Here is a 20,448-nt window from a genome sequence, read left to right as displayed (position 1 = left end):
TCCTTTAGCTGAAAATACTTTTCATGCCTCAGTGACTTGTTCTAAACCCCTTGCCTACCTATACATTGACTCCCTCTAAGAATTCTGTTTCCAGAGTGAACACTTAAGTGTAAATCTGATCATGTTAGTCTCCCCTTAAAAGCCTTAGTGATTTCTTTATGGCTTTCAGAATCCAAACTTCCCAGTATCCCATTCATGAGCTAGTCTGTTACTTCTCTACATTATAGTTTGTGTGTGTATATGAGAGGGCAGAGAGTTAACAAACAAGAAGACAGACATAAAGTAAAAAGGTAATTTTTTTAGTGGTAAGTATTATTAAGAGGCACAGGGTTATTAGGAAGTGATGGGGCCTAGATTTCATCAGAGGAGGTAACATTGCGGCTGGAAGGCCAGTGTGGCCGTAGCATCAGGAGCTAGTGGGGAAGGGGAACCAGGGCTGGGATGAGGGTAGCCCACCTGGGGCCTTTGGAAGGCAGAAGGCATTTGGATTTTAGTCTATATGCTGTGGATAGTACAGAGACTTTTTTTTTTTTTTTTTTTTTTTTTTTTTTTTGCGCCTTTGAACTACATTCCCTAAATTCCAGGAGTGCCAAAATCCCTTCCTGGTGCTATTTCCCCTTCTTCATTTCTTTAATGCCTCCTCTTCTCTAATTCTCAGATGTTATATCTCCAGGCACCCTCTTTCTGAACCCACACACCTAGATAGTAGCGAATGGTCAGTTTTTCTTGTCTATTTTCCCCTCTAATCACGGAAGGATGAATCTTTTCCTTGTGTCTACAGCCCCTGGCTTAGCCCTGTCTGATGCTTGGCGGACTTTCAGGGAACCTTTCTGAAACGGAACAAACTACCCTCTGGTAAATTTCACTTCGCTCCTGCGCTTTCTCCCAGCCCTGCTGACACTTTTAAAGAGCCCTCTGTGGGGTTCCATCTAATCCCAAATCCTGTAGCTCCTTTCCGATTGCCTTTTTAAGCACTGGCCCTTTTTGTCTCTCCCTTTCACAGCAGCCAACCCTCATTCTCTTCACACTTTCCGCCCTTCTTAGGTTCCTATTAAACCGGAGTAAGTGGAGAGAGCCCGGACCTCCCCAGGAGGCCAGGAGGTGGGATGTTTACCTTCCTGATCAACCTCCGTGCTTCCCACTCCCAGAGTGAACTGAGACCTTCTGAGGAACCCCTAGGAAACCCTTCTTGGGCACATAGTGGGACTTTTAATCTTAATAGGGTTTCAGAGGCTGAGATACTCAAGGAAAGGTAGGAGAGTAAGATAAGGGGAGGTTTTTGTCACAGCAGTCCTTTCTGAGGTAAGAAACCTCTCCTGATCAAAGCAGTGGCCTACAAAACGTTGTGTTTTTTTTTAATTGTGGTCCACAATAAAAAATACACTTATATTGTGAACCAGCATCCACATATGTGTAAATAAATCTATGCATGATGTAATTTGATATTTTCTAGCCTCTATCCTTTTTTTGTTGTTGCAGTCTTTGTTGAATGCCATTTGATTGCTGGCCAAGGCTCTGGGCAAGGACTCTACCAATGGATATAGAAATCTGAGTTCAAAGATATTTTCCCTTTAGTTCTATAAAGATCCTGTTCTATTCCCTTCTCTTCTTGTTCCCCGTGTTGTTAAGAAGTCTGATGTCTTTCTGATTTCTTTGTAGGTAAAATTGTTTTCCTCTTCCGATAGTCTGCAGGATTTTGTGACTATTCTTAATGTTTTGAAGTTTTATTATGATAATTATAGGTGTGGGCTTATTTCTGTTTACATTTCTCTCTTCGTTCCTTTTGAGTTTTATCCTTTCTTACTTTGAGAAAGGCTTATCTATTATTTAATTAAATATTGCTTTCGCATATATTCTGTGTTTTCTTCTTTTGGATTTTCTTTGGCACATAGTGGGACTTCTGAGTCTTATTTCTGATGTCACTTTAATTTTCATTTCACACCTTCCAGTGCACTATCCCTTTGTGCTCACTGCATTCTGAGAGAGTTTGACTTTCTACTTCACATTACCCTCATTCTCTGCGTTTTTTTCTGCTTTTCGATCCATTCATTGCCCTTCCCTCCCGAAGTACATATTTATTTCCAAGATCTCTAAGGCCCGTTTTCATGACTGCTCTTATTTGAAAATTGTTCTTGTTTCATGAATGTCATATTTTCTCTCGTCTCTGTACATTATACTTACCTTGAAAGTTCGCTCTGATTCCATTGTGAACTCAGCTTCAGGTGTGCATTCTCCCATCGGGTGAGCCTCTGCTCTCTGCTACCATATGGCTCTCCTCTTTCGAGGAAATGTCTGAGGAGAAGATGGTGCTGCTTCCACCCCCTGAGGTGTGGTGGGAGTTGGGTGAGGTTAACGTATGTGGAGTGTGGTTGCTCCCTGTTCTTTCAGAGCATCACTAGCACTGCCTTCCCTCTCACACCCCAGCTCCTGCGTTCACTGCGCCCACCTGAAAGGTGTTCTAGAGAGAGTATGTGTAGGATCGCGTTCGGGGCCTGGGCAGTGGTGCACAGTTTATCTGCTTGGCTCTCTTCACTCTGATTCTCCAAATAATGACCCTGTTGGTTATCTTCCTGCCCTTTCCTGGTTGGGTTTCCACCAGGTCTGGCTTCTGCAGCAGAACCCTTCCATTCATGTCAAGGGCTGGCTGCAGGTTCCCTCTTCAGTCTGATCTCTGTGTTTCTTAGGGAATTTTCAACAGTTTGTCAGTTTTGAGTGTTCCTTTTTGTTCCAAGCTCAGCTGAGCTTGAAAATGTCCGTGTTTATTTGTTCATCTATTAATTGTTTATACCTTCTCTGTTATTTTTAGGGATTTAACATGGAGAGGTGAAGACTGACATGTTATTAGTCTGATACTTTTGAAACTGGAAATCCCGTGTTCTTTCCTTTTTTTGGTTTTGCTAATCCTCACTCGATATTTAGAAAGAAAGAGACAGGGTGAGAGAGAAAGAGAAAGAGAAAGAAAGACTATTTTAAGAGAGACACATCAATTGGTTGTTTCCTGTATGCACCCCAACTGGGCTGGGGAATCAAATATGCAACCCAGGTATGTGCCCTTGACTTGGAATTGAACCTGAGACCCTTCAGTCTGAGGGCTGACGTTCTAATCATTGAACCAAATAGGCCAGGACCTGTTTTCTTTTTAAATTCATGCCCTGGTTTTGCAAAGATTGACTTATAAAGGCAATACTGCAAATGGGCAGCATATAATCACCGATAAAGAAGAAAGCTGGTGACCTTTGGGTAATTTACATCCCTGTCACCGCTTCTATAACAGATCATCACCAATGTGTTGGATTGGGTTAAGCGGAACTGGAAAAGTGTATGTGGGTAGGATGGGCTGAGATGTTGCTTATAATAGAGTGGTTTTTGTATACATCTGTGCCTCTTTACTTTATTCATTATTGTTCTACTCAAGACATTTTTTGTTTACCCACACCTCTTGCAAATTCAAACATAAAAATATTACATGTGAAATTAAGTAAGATTATCAAGAATTGTGTGTTTTGGAAAAAATTGTTAGAATAGGGAAGTAAAGAATTACTTTTCAGTCTCTATTTGAGTAGGCTTAGACTCGAGTAAGGGACTGAGAAAGACATAAGAAGAATAGTTCAGAGGGAAACCAAATAGAAATTTGGAAAAATAATATATTTAGATCTCTATATTTGCCTATATTCTGCCTTTTTACTTAAAATGTTGGTTTCCTTTCTTGACCTTTCTCCAAGCTTCATTATTATTTATTTTTTAATTTATTTCAGTCATTCATGAAGCTGTTTTTACAAAATTGAGATATTTCACATATCATAATATTTGCCCTTTTAAAGTATACAAATGAGTGGTTTTGATATATTCACAAAGGTATATAATCATCATTCCTATTTAATTCTAGAACATGTTTATCACTCCAAAGAAACCACATGCCCTTTAACAGTCACTTCCCATCTCTCTTCCCTGTAGCCCCTGGCAACCACAACGTATCTTTTATTTCTGAATTTTTCTATTCTGGCCGTTTCCTATAAATGGAATCAAACAATACGTGACCTTTTGTATCTGGCTTCTTTCACTTTCAATGTTTATCCATGTTGTGGCATATATCAGTACTTTGTTCCTTTTTTATATACCACATCTGTTAATCCAATCATCAGTTGATGGCCATTGTGTTATTTCCACTTTTTGGCTATTATGAATAATGCTGTTGTAAACATTCATGTACAGTTTTCTGCTTGGACATACGTCTTTATATCTTTGAATATATTCCTAGAAGTGGAACTGCTGGGCCATACGGGGACTCAGTCTTTTGAGGAACTGCCAAACTTTTTTTCCTTTTTTCAAAGCACGCCATTTTACGTTCTCACCAGTTGTGTATGAGGGTGCCAGTTCATCCACATCCTCACCAACACTTGTTATTATCTGTCTTTCTTATTGTAGCCACCTTCGTGGATGTGAAGGGGCATCTCACAGTGGTTGTGATGAGTATTTCTCTGATGGTAAATAAGCAAGCATCTCCTTCGTTCATAGAGACCCTGATGAAGGACTTGGCTTTGGAATGCTAACACCAGATCCCCTTCCTGGGCAGTCAGCTCCGGGAAACCTCTACTCCTCACCCTCTAGATTTCTTGCTGGTGAAGCAGAATTGTACAGATTTTTTCCCCACCCCTCACTTCCCCCCCACCACCCCCCGGGGACAGTATGAGAGGTTGTGAAATAGCATTTTTCAGTGTTTGGCTCTTACTGAACGCTGGCCCCTCAATGAGCAGTTAGCACTCCCTATATTTGGGAAAGTCGAATTGTGTGTGAATCATAAATCACATCGGAGGTGGAAGTGAAACTCGTCGAATTAACCGCTGTGAAAGCGGCTCACCCTCATTTTTGCCTTGTGGTTTTCTGCAGTCCTGGACTTCAGCGATCCCTTCAGCACCGAGGTGAAGCCCCGGATCCTGCTCATGGGCCTGCGGAGAAGCGGCAAGTCGTCGATTCAGAAAGTCGTCTTTCACAAGATGTCCCCCAACGAGACGCTGTTCTTGGAGAGCACCAACAAGATCTGCCGGGAGGACGTTTCCAACAGCTCCTTCGTGAACTTTCAGATCTGGGACTTCCCGGGACAGATTGACTTTTTTGACCCTACCTTTGACTATGAGATGATCTTCCGGGGAACAGGAGCCCTGATATTTGTCATAGACTCCCAGGTAACACCGGTCTTGGGTACAGTGGTTCCTCAGGCCCTCTCCCCCACGTAAGCAGCGGTCCCCCTGGCTCTGTCCTTTGTGATCCTTTCGGTTTGGGGTTTGGTTTTTAGAATGTGAGAAAGGGCCTCTTTATCAAACAAGCATTTCTCGGTTGGGGCTCTCAGGGTTTGCAAAGAAGTCTCCCTTCATGCAACCCTGACCACCGAGTAATGGCGTTAGGGAGCTGTGTAGTTGTGTTCGTCTCAGCAAACCACAGATCCAGGAAACCTCACAGATGGAGGGGACCCTGTACAGGCCACTGACGGCAGGTATGAGTCCCCCCTCTGGTGCTCTTGGTAGGTTCTGGGCAACAAAAACACGTATATAACTTTACGTGTTAATCTGTTTCCTGTGAAATAAAAGTTCCAAGTATGTAATGTTCTCTTCTGAATTAAAATTATCATAATTACTGTTAGTGCACAATTAATAAAGACAGCGTAAGTATGGTGTATTTTATGGGTGACTTAAATATAAAAAGTAAAATTTGAGATATAATTGTCTCTCCTAAGAAGGTGAATTATTTTCCCACTTAATTCATGTGTCCATGCTTGAATAAGACAGAATTTGACATCAATTCTGTTTTTTTGTTTGTTTGTTTGTTTGCATAGATGTAAGCACTGAGAAGCCTTGCTCACATAAATATGTAGGTGTAGAGATAGGGTGAGTTTTGGTAGAGCATTAACTCAATTATTTACACTCCTTCTAAGTTATAACCCCTAAATTGCCCAGTTTTCTGTCACAAAAAAATTATTTTTAGTAGTTTCCCAACAAACATCTGATTGGGTCTTCTTCCACTTCACTGAGAGCAAAGAATTGGGAGCCCTTTGACTTAGTTCCCAGGCATAGAGTCACTCACTTTATCAGTTATTCAAACCAGCCTTCTGAAGTGTCTGTTTGGCACCCTGGGATTTTATATCCTGAGCCCATGTTAAAGGGGAGGTGGGGAGGAAAGCAGTGGGACTGTCGGTGTGTCTGAGGCAGGTCAATATAAGAAAGAGGTCAGCCCAGCTGGTGTGGCTCAGTGGTTGAGCATTGACCTATGAACCAGGAGGTCACAATTCGATTTTGGTCAGGACACATGCTTGGATTGTGGCTCAGTTCCCAGTAAGGGTGGGGGTGGGGTAGGGCGGGGGGCATGCAGAAGGCAGCTGACCCATGATTCTCTCATGATTAATGTTTCTGTCTCTCTTTCTCTCTTCCGTCCTCTCTGAAATCAATACAAATATATTTTTAAAAGAAAGAAAGAAAGTACGGGCGGCGAGATTGAGACCTTGAGGCCCTTCAAACTCCCCATGTCCAAGTATTTAGAAAGTGTCTGTGACATGTGGCCCAGCCCCAAGGCCCTTCCAAGGGCTCTTTTTTGTAGCTGCGGGGAAATAAAAGGCAACACGTTTCTTACAGGAACGCACTAAACCAAACCCAAATTCAGGTCTTGACTTATTAAAAAATATATATTTTTATTGATTTCAGAGAGTAAGGGAGAGGGAGAGAGAGAGAGGGAGAGAGACTTCAATGGAGATTGAGCCCACAAACCAGACATGTGCCCTGACCAGGAATTGAACCATAGGTCGATGCTCAACCATTGAGCCACACCAGCTGAACAGGTCCAGACATTTTCGTGAAACTGTGGACCCAGTAGGAGCACCAGTGTGGTTGGCGGGGAAGGGACGTGAAGGCTCAATTAGTCTGAGCCCATGCTTGGAAAACCATTCTCTGAGAAGACTGCTCATGCCAGAGCACGTTCACGGAACTAGGTGTTCAGTAGAATAATGAAATTCTCAACTAAAGCCTTTTCGTTTCCGGCGACTGCATTTTGTACTTTGGCTGTAGCTGAGGGAGGTTGGCCGTATGGTTAGAAAGCGTTCTTCATTTTGTGGAGGGGAGTAGAGGGGAGACTCTATGTCCCAATTTCTGGTCTAGGGACAGCAGTGCCCCTCCTCCCTTGGGACCATCCAGAGGTGTGGGCTGGTAGAAATTGCATTGGGTCCAGAGCCTGTGTCAGTCGCTGCGTTCCTGGCTGTCCCACTTTTACTGACCTGCTTTCTGGCCCATCTGTGGCCTTGGCAGTATCCCCTGCCTTCCTGCCTCAGATCTGCCAGCACCATAAATTAGGGAGTTGGGAGCTGGAGAGGAGCGGCCAGAGTGTGTCCGGTGAGGCTCCAGAGATGTTACGCTCATCCATCTCTTCTAAACTCCATTTCCCCTGAGTCACATGGCCACATGTGAACTAGGGAGTGGCAGCCCACGCGAGAGTAGATTCCAACCAGATGATTCCTCATTTCAAGACAGTGGCTTAGTAAGTAAGTACTTCCATACCATGTTGCGCTAGCAGGAATGTAAATTTCCAAAACAAACCCATCTCAGGTGTTTGTACGATGGTTATAATGGGGCTAAACTAGGTACACTTGCCTGTTTTTAAATTGCAACCATAATTTGGTTTGATTTCCACCTGAACATGGAAATGGACCTTCAGTTTGGCTTGGGAAATGTGTTTTTTGTTTATTTTGTTTTTTGGGGTTTTATTATTGTTGTTATTTATTTTTTTAGCTGTAAGACAGAGAAAGGTAAATGGATGCTTGCAGAATTCATCTTTGAAGTTATACGTTTAAAAAAGGGTAGGACAAACGTTGAGAGCTGTCATTTACTAAAAATATATAAAGTAATTAAATAAGGAGCTTCAGAGTCTAATACACTTTTCTGCTGGAAGCAGACTGTGAAAATTGTATTTGTGGGGATCTTTGCAGGATGTGATTACAAGACTGAAAGGGGAGCACACATCAGGGAAGTACTTCTGCAGCACTCGGCAACCATTTTCTTTATTTCTAAGCAGTGCTCTGTGGGTGGGACACCTCCCCTTTCTACTTTTCGATTGTGAATTCCTCACAGACAGAGGATTGCCAGATACATATGCCACCAAGGAGAAAATGCTGTAAAATAAAAGAGAATGGGAGCATTGAGAGCCCTTTCCCTCGACCTGCATTTGTGACCCTCCAAACGCCCGGCAGAGCCCGCAGCATCACAGCCCCAGGCCCTGCTTCGGCCCCTGAGGCCATGCCACCTGTGCCTTGGGACCCACACATCGATAATTCCTAGATTTAAATATGGATTGAAACCAGGCATTATAGTTTTTTTTTTTTTTCATAGAAGATAATAACAAACACAGTAGGAAAAATCATCCACAACCCCTCTGCTCTAATAAACCAAGTATATTTTTCTTTTTAATTTCATTTGTAATTCTTGTAGCTACATACTACTACATCAGTTAGTTGGTAATTAGGCCATTTCATATTCTCGGCAGGGATTTAGAGGAGCAATTTCTAATTTTTTTGAGACTAATGCTCTCTTGACATTGGCTAGTTGTGCTCACAGCCTGTCCCTTTAACTCCTCCCTTCCTTACGTTATAGACATAAGCACTAACACTTTTTTTTTTTAGGTGAATGTACATAGAATAAAACGTCCTTGTTTTAGATGAACAGTTCAGTGAGTTTGATAAATGTCTACACCCCGTGACTAGCTCACAGTCAAGATGTAGAATCTTTCTACCACCCCAAAGGATTCCTTCATGTCCTTCCTCAGCCAATCCCCAACCACAGCTCCAGGACTGCTGATGTGCTTTCTGTCACTATAGACTCATTTGCCTTTTCTAGAATTTCACATAAGTGCAATTATACAGTAATAACTTTAGTTTTTATTTGAGATATTTTAAGGTCTTAAAAAAGTGCTACAATTATTCATCTAGAATTTTTCCAAAATGCTTAATCTGCTAGCCAATGCCCAAAATTCCGACTTTCATTTTAAATGACTCTTTAGAGTGTGAGGATGAGAAGAGACCATTTGCTGTTTGTCTCTCTTCACGGTTTCTTATTATTGTTTTTAATATTTTTATTTAGCTAGAGACTAGAGATGTGTTTTTTATTAATTTAGTTTGGGGAATAGAAGAATGCCAGAACATCCCCTCTTTTAGTGGTTTTCTATATTGGTCCAGTTTTGGAGTCAGAATAGGAGGTGAAAAGTCCTTTGAATTCTGTCCTGCACATCCCTTTCCTTTCTTTGCTGTAACAATAAGACCTGCTCATACCTATCAAGTTGGCAATAATTAAGAGATCTGACAATACTGAGTGTTGGTGATGGTCTAGAGCATCCAGTACGCTTACACATTATTTAGTCAAATTCAAGGTGCTTCTTCCTATGACCCAACAGGTTGGCCTTCTGGGTAAGCCCCCCCAAACTCACAAACAGACACAAAGATGCATGTGAGACTGTCTACATTATCACTGTCTGGAAACATTCTGAATGTCCATCAGCAGTTATTAGCAATGATAAATTATTTACTGTCCATATACTGAAACTTTATAGAGCTATTAGAAGGAGTTACGGTCTAGCCAACATGGCTCAGTAGTTAAGCGTCAGCCTATGAACCAGAAGGTCACAGTTTGATTTCTGGTGTCATGGTTGTGGGATCTTTTTTTCTTCCTTTTTTCTTTTTTTTCTTTTTAAGTTATACACTTCAATGTAGGTGAATCTCACTGATACAATGTTGGGCGAAAAAGGCAAACTATAATATACATTTAACTTGATAATTTTATAAAATATAGAGCAATGAAAATGAATTCTATTAAAGGTAGATATGTATGTAGTAGTGTATCAAGAGACGAGTGAGAATAGACACTAAACTTGGGATAGTGCTACCTCTGAAGGGTAGTGGGTAGAGTGATGGAGTAGAAGGGAGGAAGGGGAGAAACACAGGGCTTCAGTATCTAATGTTTGATTTAAAAATATATATATTTTTATTTATTTTAGAAAAAGGAAGAGGGAGAGAGGGAGAAGGAGGAGGAGGAGGAGGGGGGAGAGAGAGAGAGAGAGAGAGCGAGATATCACTGTGTGAGAGAGAAACATTGTTTAACTGCCTCCTGCAAGCGAGCCCACACCCTGGGCATGTGCCCTGATCAGGAATTGAACTAGCAATCTTTTGGGGCATGGGAATGATACTCAAAACAACCAAGCCACACCAGCCAGGGCTAATGTTTGATTTAAGCAAATATATGTGTGTGTGTGTGTGTGTGTGTGTGTGTGTGTGTGTGTTTACTATGTTATCATATAGGTATCATATGCAGAAAGGAGGAAAATAGTATTGTGTTATTTGGGGCAATGATTGTAGACTATGGGTCAGCAATCATTCTATAAAGGGCCAGATGGTAAATATTTCAGGCTTGCAGGCTGTACCATTCCCACATAGGAAAACTACTCAACTGCCATGGTAGCATGAAAGCAGCCGTAGATGCTATGTAAACAAATGAGTGTGGCTGTGCTCCAGTAAAACTTGACTTACAAACATCAGGCATGAGCCCAATTTGGCTGCTCTAGACCAGTGGTTCTTAAAAGTTTTTCCTCCTGGCTCCTTCCCCAGTGACCCATATCATATTTTCATCTCTAACTGTTCATCACAGTTGACCAAGAGATTAAAAAATCTGGGAGGGATTGTATTCTAAGGGAGGTCCTAGGAGACCTTTGTGAATTTTCAATTCACAAAACTGCAGCTCTGATCTTTTTGACTGTCACCAAGCTACTCATAAGAGCCTACAGCTGGGTTTTTCTAGCCTTTTCTTTTTCATCTATTCGTTAACAAAACTTACATTTTCAACCTTGAATTCTATAAAACCAGCTTTTATTGGGCTTTTGCAAAATATTTTTGGAAGTTGTACCCAGATGGTTTTCAAATTATGAAAGAATGTGGAGCCCTGGATGGCTTGTCTGAGTAGATAAGAGTGTTGGCCTGTGGACTGAAGGGTCCCAGGTTCGATTCCAGCCAAGGGCACATGCCTGGGTTGAGGGCTTGATCCCCAGTAGAGGGTGTACAGGAGGAAGCCAATCAATGATTCTCTCTTATCATTGATGTTTCTATCTCTCATTCTCTCTTCCTTTCTGAAATCAATAAAGAAATATATTTTTAAAAATAAAAATAAAAGAAAGAATGTAGAAAGGAAAAACATGGTTAACTGTGAGGCAAGGTTTTGGAAAGATTAGTTAGCATTTCACAACATGTGCCTTTTATCAAAACATCCCATTGCACACTTTATTTTTTTATTTATTGATTTTTTATTTTTATTTTGGAGAGGGGCAATGCAGGTGAATTTCACTGATATAATGTTAGGTGAAAAAGGCAAACTATAATATACATGTAACTTGATATTTTTATAAAATTTAGAACAATGAAAATGAATCCTGTATATTATTTAAAGATAGAAAACTTGCACTTTTTTTTTTCTTTTTAAAAGCATTTTTATTGATTTCAGAGAGGAAGAAGAGTGAGAGAGAGACAGAAACATCAACGATGAGAGAGAATCATTGATCGGCTTCCTCTTGCATGCCCCCCACTGGGGACTGAGCTTGCTACCCAGGCATGTACCCTTGACTGGAATTGAACTCAGGACCCTTTGGTCCACAGGCTGTTGCTCTATCCACTGAGCCCAAACTTGCACTTTTGTTGTTCCACTTATTTGTGCCCTCATTGGTTGCTTCTTGTATGTGTCCTGATTAGAGATTGAACCCTCCAGGTTGCTTTATGGGCACTCTCCTCCAACCAACTGAGCTACCTGGCCAGGGCCTCCCATTGTACACGTTACGTGTATGCAATGTTTGTCTGCCAAGCATCCCTCAGTGAAGCCGGGGAGTTATGTGAGAGGGAAGCAAAGCCGCCTCCCCTGACGGGACTGTGCCTGTGTTCCCAGGACGATTACATGGAAGCGCTGGCCCGGCTGCACCTCACCGTGACCCGGGCCTACAAAGTGAACACCGACATCAACTTCGAGGTGTTCATTCACAAAGTGGACGGTCTGTCCGATGACCACAAAATTGAAACCCAGAGAGATATTCATCAGAGGGCAAACGATGACCTCGCCGATGCTGGATTAGAAAAAATTCACCTCAGGTGAGAACAGAAATCCCTCAGGGGTCACTGCAATGGACGGAAAAGGCAGGTTTGGGGTCCAAAGTCACCACAAGTGGTTCACTCTGTTTTGTACTGTGGACATTGGGGTGGTATTTGGGTAAAACAAACTTTCCATGCGCTAATTCTGATCTTTGGGGAAAGCAGTGGGGTTTAAAAATAATAATTTTTTTTAAAAAAGTGGTCAAAGCTAAGGTTCTTTCGCAATTTGAGAAAGACATACCATAAAACCCATGAACATAATCCAGGAGGTTTAATGGAAGCTGAAAGTTTACAGTTCTTGATAAATATTATAGTATCTAAGTCTGATGATAGTTCAAGTAGAAACACGGAGGGAAAACCCCCCCCTTTTTTTTTTTTTTTTTTTGGTGGGATGCTCCATGTATCATTGATTTCACAAATTGGAAAATGAAAAACTTAGGTACTTCAATATAAATAATGTCACTGTTACTAGCCCATGAGGTGTGTGTATAGATGACCTGGTGTGCATTCTCTTGCAGAGTATAAGGAAGCTGGTATGGACACAGACGGTGCATCTTTTTAAAGTATGGAATGCTTCACAAATTTGCGTGTCATCCTCGCACAGGGGCATGCTAATCTCAGTATCGTTCCAATTTCAGTGTAGGTGCCTCCGGAGTGAGCACTACAATGCATTTTTGAGCTTTCCACTCCAACCAGTCGGCAGAAGAGAATGGACACAGTTCTTGTTTTTTGGGTGGTGGGAGGAAATGGCCCGTTAAGACATGCTCAGTTTTTACCAAGGCTGTTTCAAATTCTGATTGTGTGTGTAATAAGTGTAGACACAGGAGGCAAGTACTGGTGTTATGACAGAGCCTAAGCAGTCTATTCCCCAGTCACGGGGGAAATGTGATGAAATATTGTTTCCTCTTTCAGCTTTTATCTGACAAGCATATATGACCATTCAATATTTGAAGCTTTTAGCAAAGTGGTTCAGAAACTAATTCCACAACTCCCCACCCTGGAGAACTTGCTAAACATCTTTATCTCTGTAAGTAAATAATATCATCCTGTGAGCATCATTTGCAGAATTTAAGAATAACATTGCAAGAGTGAAAACGATCTTATTTCTGCTTACTCTTACCGCAGCATTTCAAGGTCACCAACGTATGTGCTTTTGGAGGTTGATCCAGAAATTGTCTCAGGCCCTTTAAATTTTAACTCCCCGAATGGATGCCTGTGCTTTACTGATATAATTGGAGTGTTTATTCAAATTGTAGGCAATCATTCAATGTTAATAGAGTTTTACCAGAGGTAGAGGGTATAAAAATGGGTTTGGCGATAAGATAAAAACTGTTAACACTGAGTGAGTCCTATGAACCACCAGCTCCTCGTCCAGGTCTGTGGAGTAGCATGAAGGCAGACCTGTTGGTTGTACTCACGTGAATTCTCACCACAGTTTGGAATTTGCTTGTTTAGATTTCTTAAATTTATTTTTTAACTTAAAATCAGTGTAATTAGTGTTTTTAGTTGGCCACCACTCAAGTTTGTTTGCCTACAGGAAATCATTTTGTGATAATTAATTTCACTTTTCATTTCCTATGCAAGCTCAGGATAAAGATGTATATGACAATGATGTTTAAATTGTAATAACATGGAACAACCTAAAATTATAGTAACAATTTTTGCTCGTTTATTTTTTACATAGAGGATGTCATATAGTTTTATAGAACCATGACCTTGTTTGAAATCAGCTGTTGCTTTAAGTCAGCATTTTCTTTTTGTTTCAGAATTCTGGAATTGAAAAGGCATTTCTATTTGATGTGGTCAGTAAAATTTATATCGCAACTGATAGCACCCCAGTAGATATGCAAACCTATGAGCTCTGCTGTGATATGATTGATGTGGTGATTGACATCTCCTGTATTTATGGGTAAGTAAGGCATTCTTACAGGCTACAAATCAAGCCATACTTCTCTTTCAGAAACTTTGAGACATTTTGCATTTACTTATTTGATATTAATACTTTTTGTTTTAAATGACTGAGATCTGTAAATAAATAGACCATCTAGCATGCAATAATAATAACAAATAATTATTGAGTAAATTCCTGGCATTATGCTACTAATCTCATAGCCTATATTATATCATTTAATTCTCCACTACTCCATGAGGCAGGAATTACTACCCCCACTTTAAGGATGGGAAAACTGAGGTTTACACTGGTTATGTTTCTAACCTTTGCTCAATAAAGGCTGGAACTAGAATTTGAACTTTAGCCTAACTGATTCCTGGGGTTTCTTTACTGAAAATCTGTCATCATACTATAATGTCTTATATACTTGGGAGAGACTAATAGGATCATCGAAGTCTACATATCTCATGTTAACAACAGTTCTATTATCTTCTTCATTATAGGAGATAACTACTGGGTTGTTTTTAAAATATACTTTTATTTCTATTATTCAATTACAGTTGATATTAAATATTAGAGTTTCAGGTGATTAGCAGAGTAGTTAGAGATTTATGTAACTTACAAAATGATCCCTTCAACAATATTCTTTTTGATTATTTTTTATTGTGGGCAGCAGGGAATTTTAAAACTAAGCAAACAGCATTGCCTATTTACTATTAAGGTCTTACATTCTTAGGAAATAGTTTTTACACTTAAAATCATAAAATAAACAAGGAGTGGGGAAAGTTGATTGTGTTACCAGACATAGAAACAATTTCACATAATTATAAATTTGCTGAATGAGTGTCATACAGAGTGAATGGGTATGAACTATGATAGTTTATCTTATTAAGATAACAAATTGTTTATGTTAGATTTATGTCTTCATCCAATCATTGATTACTTGAAGCTTTTGTTCATCTTCCTCTTCACTCACTGTGACCTGCTTTATATAACCTCCTCTTCCGTGACATTCTCAGTCTCGCCATTTCTCTTCCACTGTCTGAAAATCCTTTGCCAACTCAGTTTAGATTCTCTGTTAACTCTGTTACACATACAAACACAGTGCCTTCTGTTATGAAAACGGGAAAGTGAATCTTCATAGGACTGTAGTGAGAAAGAAATAATTAGGTTTCACCTGGTAAATATAACTGGTGATATATTTACCCAGATAAATATAACTGCTATCATCATCATCATCATCATCATCATCATCATCATCAAACACTGCCATTTGGCTTTAGAAATAGGCCATATTTCCTAAGATTATTTCCCTACAGTAACCTGTTATTTTTAAACTGTAAAGTGAATGACCTTGAAATAGCCGTGGAAGCTGAACGGACCCTGATTACAGTCCAAATTGCTGTGATAATCAAACACAATGAACAACACAACTAATCTGGCTCATGTTTAACGATATTCATAATCATGATTGTGCCATAAGGTAGTAAAGACGTACGTGGTAAGTAGTTCTTGTAAATGATGTTGATCAGAGTTACTTTCACCCAGCTGACACAAACGTGGCAGGGTTGGGAGGAGGAGGAGCCGGGTCCTGCCATCACGTTGTTTTCCTGTGTCGAGTGCAGTGTTCCTGAGAACCTACCAGGTTCAGTGAGAACCAGTCTTGGTCACAAATGGCCCTGTGGTTTTCCTCAGACGTTTGCTGGCCAGGCAAGAAGCCAGCTAGGAGGGGGAGGGCTCGCGATGTGTGGGGCCGCCCAGGAAGCAGGCAGCCCAGGAGGCAGGCAGCCCTGGAAACAGGCTCCCAGCCAGTTCCCAGCTGCTCCCTAGAGACCAGCAGGGGTTAGAAGCAGGTGACCTGGGGCCTCAGTCCGCTGCTCAGGAATCTCAGCTGAGCTTCTGCTAAGGCTAGTCAGCTCTGTGCGTGCACACACACACATACACCATACACACACACACATGCACACACACACACACACACACAAAGCCATCCTCATGTGTTTTTATGGCTTTGTAGATGGAGTGTGAGTAGTAGAAAATAGTTGTTGCAGTCATAAAAACTCACCAGTTTCTACTTGTAATATTTTTGGTCTTTCTTTGTTTTTCCAATTTGCTGAATGTTTACTTTTTCTGAATGTGAATGTAATATGAAAATATGTAAAACTATGAAGAATAATATTAAAATAGCCATAATCTTATCACCTAGAAACAATCACATTCTTATATATTTTATTCTTGTTTTTGTGTAATGTTTAGGATAATGCGACCACTTTGTATATTTAACATTATATCCTGCTTTTTTTCACTTAACATTATCACTTAAGAATGTTCTTGTGTAACAAAAACACTATTTAGTGTCTATATAGCATAGTATTATATACTTTGAAATTTTAAATGCAATTTTCTTCATTGGTTACAATTTTTAAATATTTCAGTTAATTCTCAGAACATTACAAGCAAGAAATTCAGTTTAGAAAAAACAGTAACTAAAAATAGTACAAAAGAAGTTAAGAATTCTGTTAAAGCATCTTTAATATTTGAGATTTAACACTTCTTAACATTTTTCTTTACTATTATGGTAGGTTATAGTGAGTTGCATCCTTTTATAAAAAACTAACTTCTACAACTTACTTTTAAGTAACCCTGTATGTGCCAGTTTAAAATACTATCAAAACTAAGCATCTACATTTCCTTTAAAATATTCTACTTAAAATACTCTACAGCCTGGCCTTCATGGCTCAGTGGTTGAGCATCATGGTCTGCAAACTGCGGCTCGAGAGCCACATGGGGTTCTTTGGCCCCTTGAGTGTGGCTCTACCACGTCCTGGGCAAATCTATTTTGAAGAAGTGGGGTTAGGAGAAGTTTAAGTTTTAAAAATTTGGCTCTCAAAAGAAATTTCAATCGTTCTGTTGATATTTGGCTCTGTTGACTAGTGAGTTTGCTGACCACTGGCCTAGGAGGCCACAGTTCAATTCCCAGTCAGGGCACATGCTTGGGTTGCAGATTCGATCCTTCTGCACCCATGTGCAGGAGGTGGCTGATCAATGATTCTCTCTCATCAGAGTTAGAAGTTTCTATTTCTCTTCCTCTTCCTTCCTCTCGGAAATCAATTAAAATATATTTAAAATAAATAAGTAAAATACCCTACAATTCAGGCAATTTTATAATATATAATCTGGTTTGTCACCCTCTCCCCCCCCCCCCTTGTGATACTTACAAGATGAAAGGTAATAACTCCAAAATTAGTCAGATGAATTTGAAGTCCTGGCTGTACCCCCATCATCAGCTTTGACTGAATTATCTTATTTTCCCAACCTCACCTCAGTTCCTCAGCACCAAGGATTCCTGTGCCAGACAATATAATGCATGGTAAGAACCAAGAACGATGCCCATCACAAAATACATGTTTAATAAATGTTGGCTCTTACTACCAAAATGATAAGGATTAGCAGCAGCTGGATTATTATGCTTATCTATCTATAATTATAAAAGCATAATATGCTAACTAACCAGGTGACCTTCCTGATGAAGCCAGGGCTGCGAGGGTCGAGGCAGCCACCACGGTTGCTTCAGGGGGCTGCCAGGGCCAAGCCCCTTGCACGAATTTTGTACATCAGACTTCTAGTGTATTAATAAGATTTATTTAGCACAATTATAATTAAATCAGACTTCTGGTCAAGTATGTGTAAGTTTGGGAAGCAAAAATAAATCAGAAATGTATGCATGGTTTCACATAAGGGGAATAGGTACCGGTTAGTGCCCTTTTGCCTGTGAGGACAGGATACGTAAGCCTTTGATTACATCAGTGTCTTGGAGGGTCCAGTTTCAATCATTAAGGCGGTGGGAATTCAGAACTAGTCACCCCAACATGTGTCTCCGTGGTATGCAGATTGTTTTTTGAGCTAAAGGCAACTTTAGCCTCGGGTTCAAGAGAAATTTCTGCCTCTCCCATAACTACCTAGAAGAACTTGAATTAGGGGCCTTGTATATAATAAAACTATCAGTGATAACTTTTCTTAAAAAATGTATTTTTATTGATTTTAGAGAGGAAGGGAGAGGGTTAGAGAAATAGAAGCATCAATGATGAGAGAGATTCATTGATCAGCTGCTTCCTGCACACTCCCTACTGGGGGTCGAGCCGGCAACCCAGGCATATGCTCTTGGCCAGAATCAAACCTGGAACCCTTCAGTCCGCAGGCCAATGCTCTACCTACTGAGCCAAACCGGCTAAGGCAGTGATAATCTTCTTAACCCACTATATGGCAGGGCAAACTTTTATTTATTAAACATCTGTTCTTATCATCCTGTACTGACCCTTTGAAGCCCCCAATTACCTCGTCCTTAGTTCAGATGTCGTATATTTTCAGATCTCCCCTTTCTATCTCTGAACCTTTCCTGCATGTGGGGTCTCTGACTCTCTCATGTATGCAGGGTTCCCATACTATGTAGATATTACATTTGGTTATTTTCTCTTGCTCATCTGTCTCATGTTTATTAGACGAGTCAGAAGAACCTTGAGGATAGAGGAAAATGTATTTCTCCCTGACAAAGTCATAATAATCATAGCAGTTAACATTCATTATACATATTACATGGTCTCAGCACTATGCTCAGTGTTATATATGTATTATTTCATTATATTAGGAAACTTTGAAGTAATTACTGTTAGTATACAGATGAGGAAATTAAGGCTTTACTTAACTTGCCCATGGTAAGTAAGCAAGCTGGGATACAAACCCAAATCATCTGTGTTTGTGGCCAAGTGAAATAAGCCAGTCAGAGAAAGACAAGTACCATATGATTTCACTCAATGTGGAATCTAATGAACAAAATAAACTTAACAAAACAGAAACAGACTCATAGAGAATAGACTGACAGCTGTCAGAGGAGAGGAGTTGCAGGGCTGGGTGAAAAGGTGTAGTGATTAAGCAAAATAAAACGAAACAGGCCCAGGATGAGTTGTCTCAATGGATAGAGCGTCTTCTGCAGACTGAAAGGTTCAATTCTAGTAGTCAAGGGCACATGCCTGGGTTGCAGGCTTGATCCCCAGTAGGGGGTATGCAGGAGGCAGCTGGCCAGTGATTCTCTCTCATCATTGATGTTTCTCTCTCTCCCTCACCCTTCCTTTCTAAAATCAATAAAAATATATTTTAAAAAATAAAAATAAAACAGAACAGAAAACACCACTCTTAGACACAGACAACAGATTACCAGTGGGAAAGAAGGTTGAGGGAAGGTAGAAGAAGGTAAAAAGGTGCTAAATGGTGATGGAAGGTGACCTGACTTGGGGTGGTGAACACACAATACAATATACAGATGATAGATTATAGAATGCTACACCTGAAATCTATATAATTTTATTAACAAATGTCACCGCAATAAATTCAATGAAAAAATATTAGACCGATTTATTTATTTAACTTTTTATTTTAAAAAGATTTCAAACCTACAGAAAATGTGCAAGGATAGTACAATAAATTTCTATATACCCTTCATTGGGATTCACCATTTTTGTCAATTTGCCCTATTTGCCATCTCCCTCTTTTTCCATTCCATGTGGTTTGGATTTTTCCCTGAACTATTCGAGAGTAAGTTGCGGACATCGTGGTTCTTTGATCCTCGTTACTTGAGCATCTCTCAAGAACAAGGACATTCTTTTTTTTTTTTAATTTAAATTTATTTATTTATTTATTTATTTACTTACTTACTTATTTTACAGAGAGGAAGGGAGAGGAATAGAGAGTTAGAAACATCAATGAGAGAGAAACATCGATCAGCTGCCTCCTGCACACATCCTACTGGGGATGTGCCCACAACCAAGGTACATGCCCTTGATTGGAATCAAACCTGGGACCTTTCAGTGTAGGCCAATGCTCTATCCACTGAGCCAAACTGGTCAGGGCAAGAACAAGGACATTCTCTACAGGACCACAGTTTAATGATCCAAGAAACATATTTAGCATGGCTACTTCACTCGATTATCTAATATACAGTCCATATTCAAATTTTACCAGTGGTCCCACTCCTACCTTTTCTCCTGCAATCCAGCATCTAATTCAGCATTTGGCTGTCATGTGTCTTTAGGCTTCTTTCATTTGGAACGGTTCTTCAGTCCTTCTTGGTCTTTCATCAGACCATGCCCTTTCAGCTGGTTATTTGCTCATGAGAAAATGAGAAACGCTTGAGGCCACAGAGGGGAGAAGAACTAACGCCCGCCTGTCCCTCACCTGTGTCCCTCAGGTGTCTGGGGACTTGCCCAGCTGCCACCACAGCCACTCCTTGTGTCAGTAGGAAGGTGACTGTCATACACTAAGCATTCTTGTGATTGTGTGTTTCTTTAGCCGAAAGGTCTGAATGGTTACGCTAGTTGTTTTAATATGTTCAAAGAAGTAAATCATTCTGTGT

The 20,448-nt window shown here is 40.3% G+C and overlaps 1 protein-coding gene across 1 annotated transcript in view; it reads left to right on the top strand.

Annotated features, from left to right (window-relative positions):
- RRAGD (Ras related GTP binding D) overlaps positions 1-20,448 on the top strand; it is a 32,462-nt gene that overhangs the window by 7,678 nt on the left and 4,336 nt on the right. Inside the window, exons 2-5 of the mRNA XM_084890448.1 lie at positions 4,888-5,183; positions 11,952-12,151; positions 13,064-13,178; positions 13,918-14,060. Coding sequence (XP_084746574.1) covers positions 4,888-5,183; positions 11,952-12,151; positions 13,064-13,178; positions 13,918-14,060 — 754 coding nt within the window. The remainder of the gene's footprint in view (positions 1-4,887; positions 5,184-11,951; positions 12,152-13,063; positions 13,179-13,917; positions 14,061-20,448) is intronic.

Source organism: Pipistrellus hanaki (genome assembly GCF_964339955.1).
Source record: "Pipistrellus hanaki genome assembly, chromosome: 7".
NCBI lineage: Eukaryota > Metazoa > Chordata > Mammalia > Chiroptera > Vespertilionidae > Pipistrellus > Pipistrellus hanaki.
The sequence above is the reverse complement of the archived record's forward strand: the minus strand, read 5'-3'. Positions and strand labels throughout refer to the sequence as shown.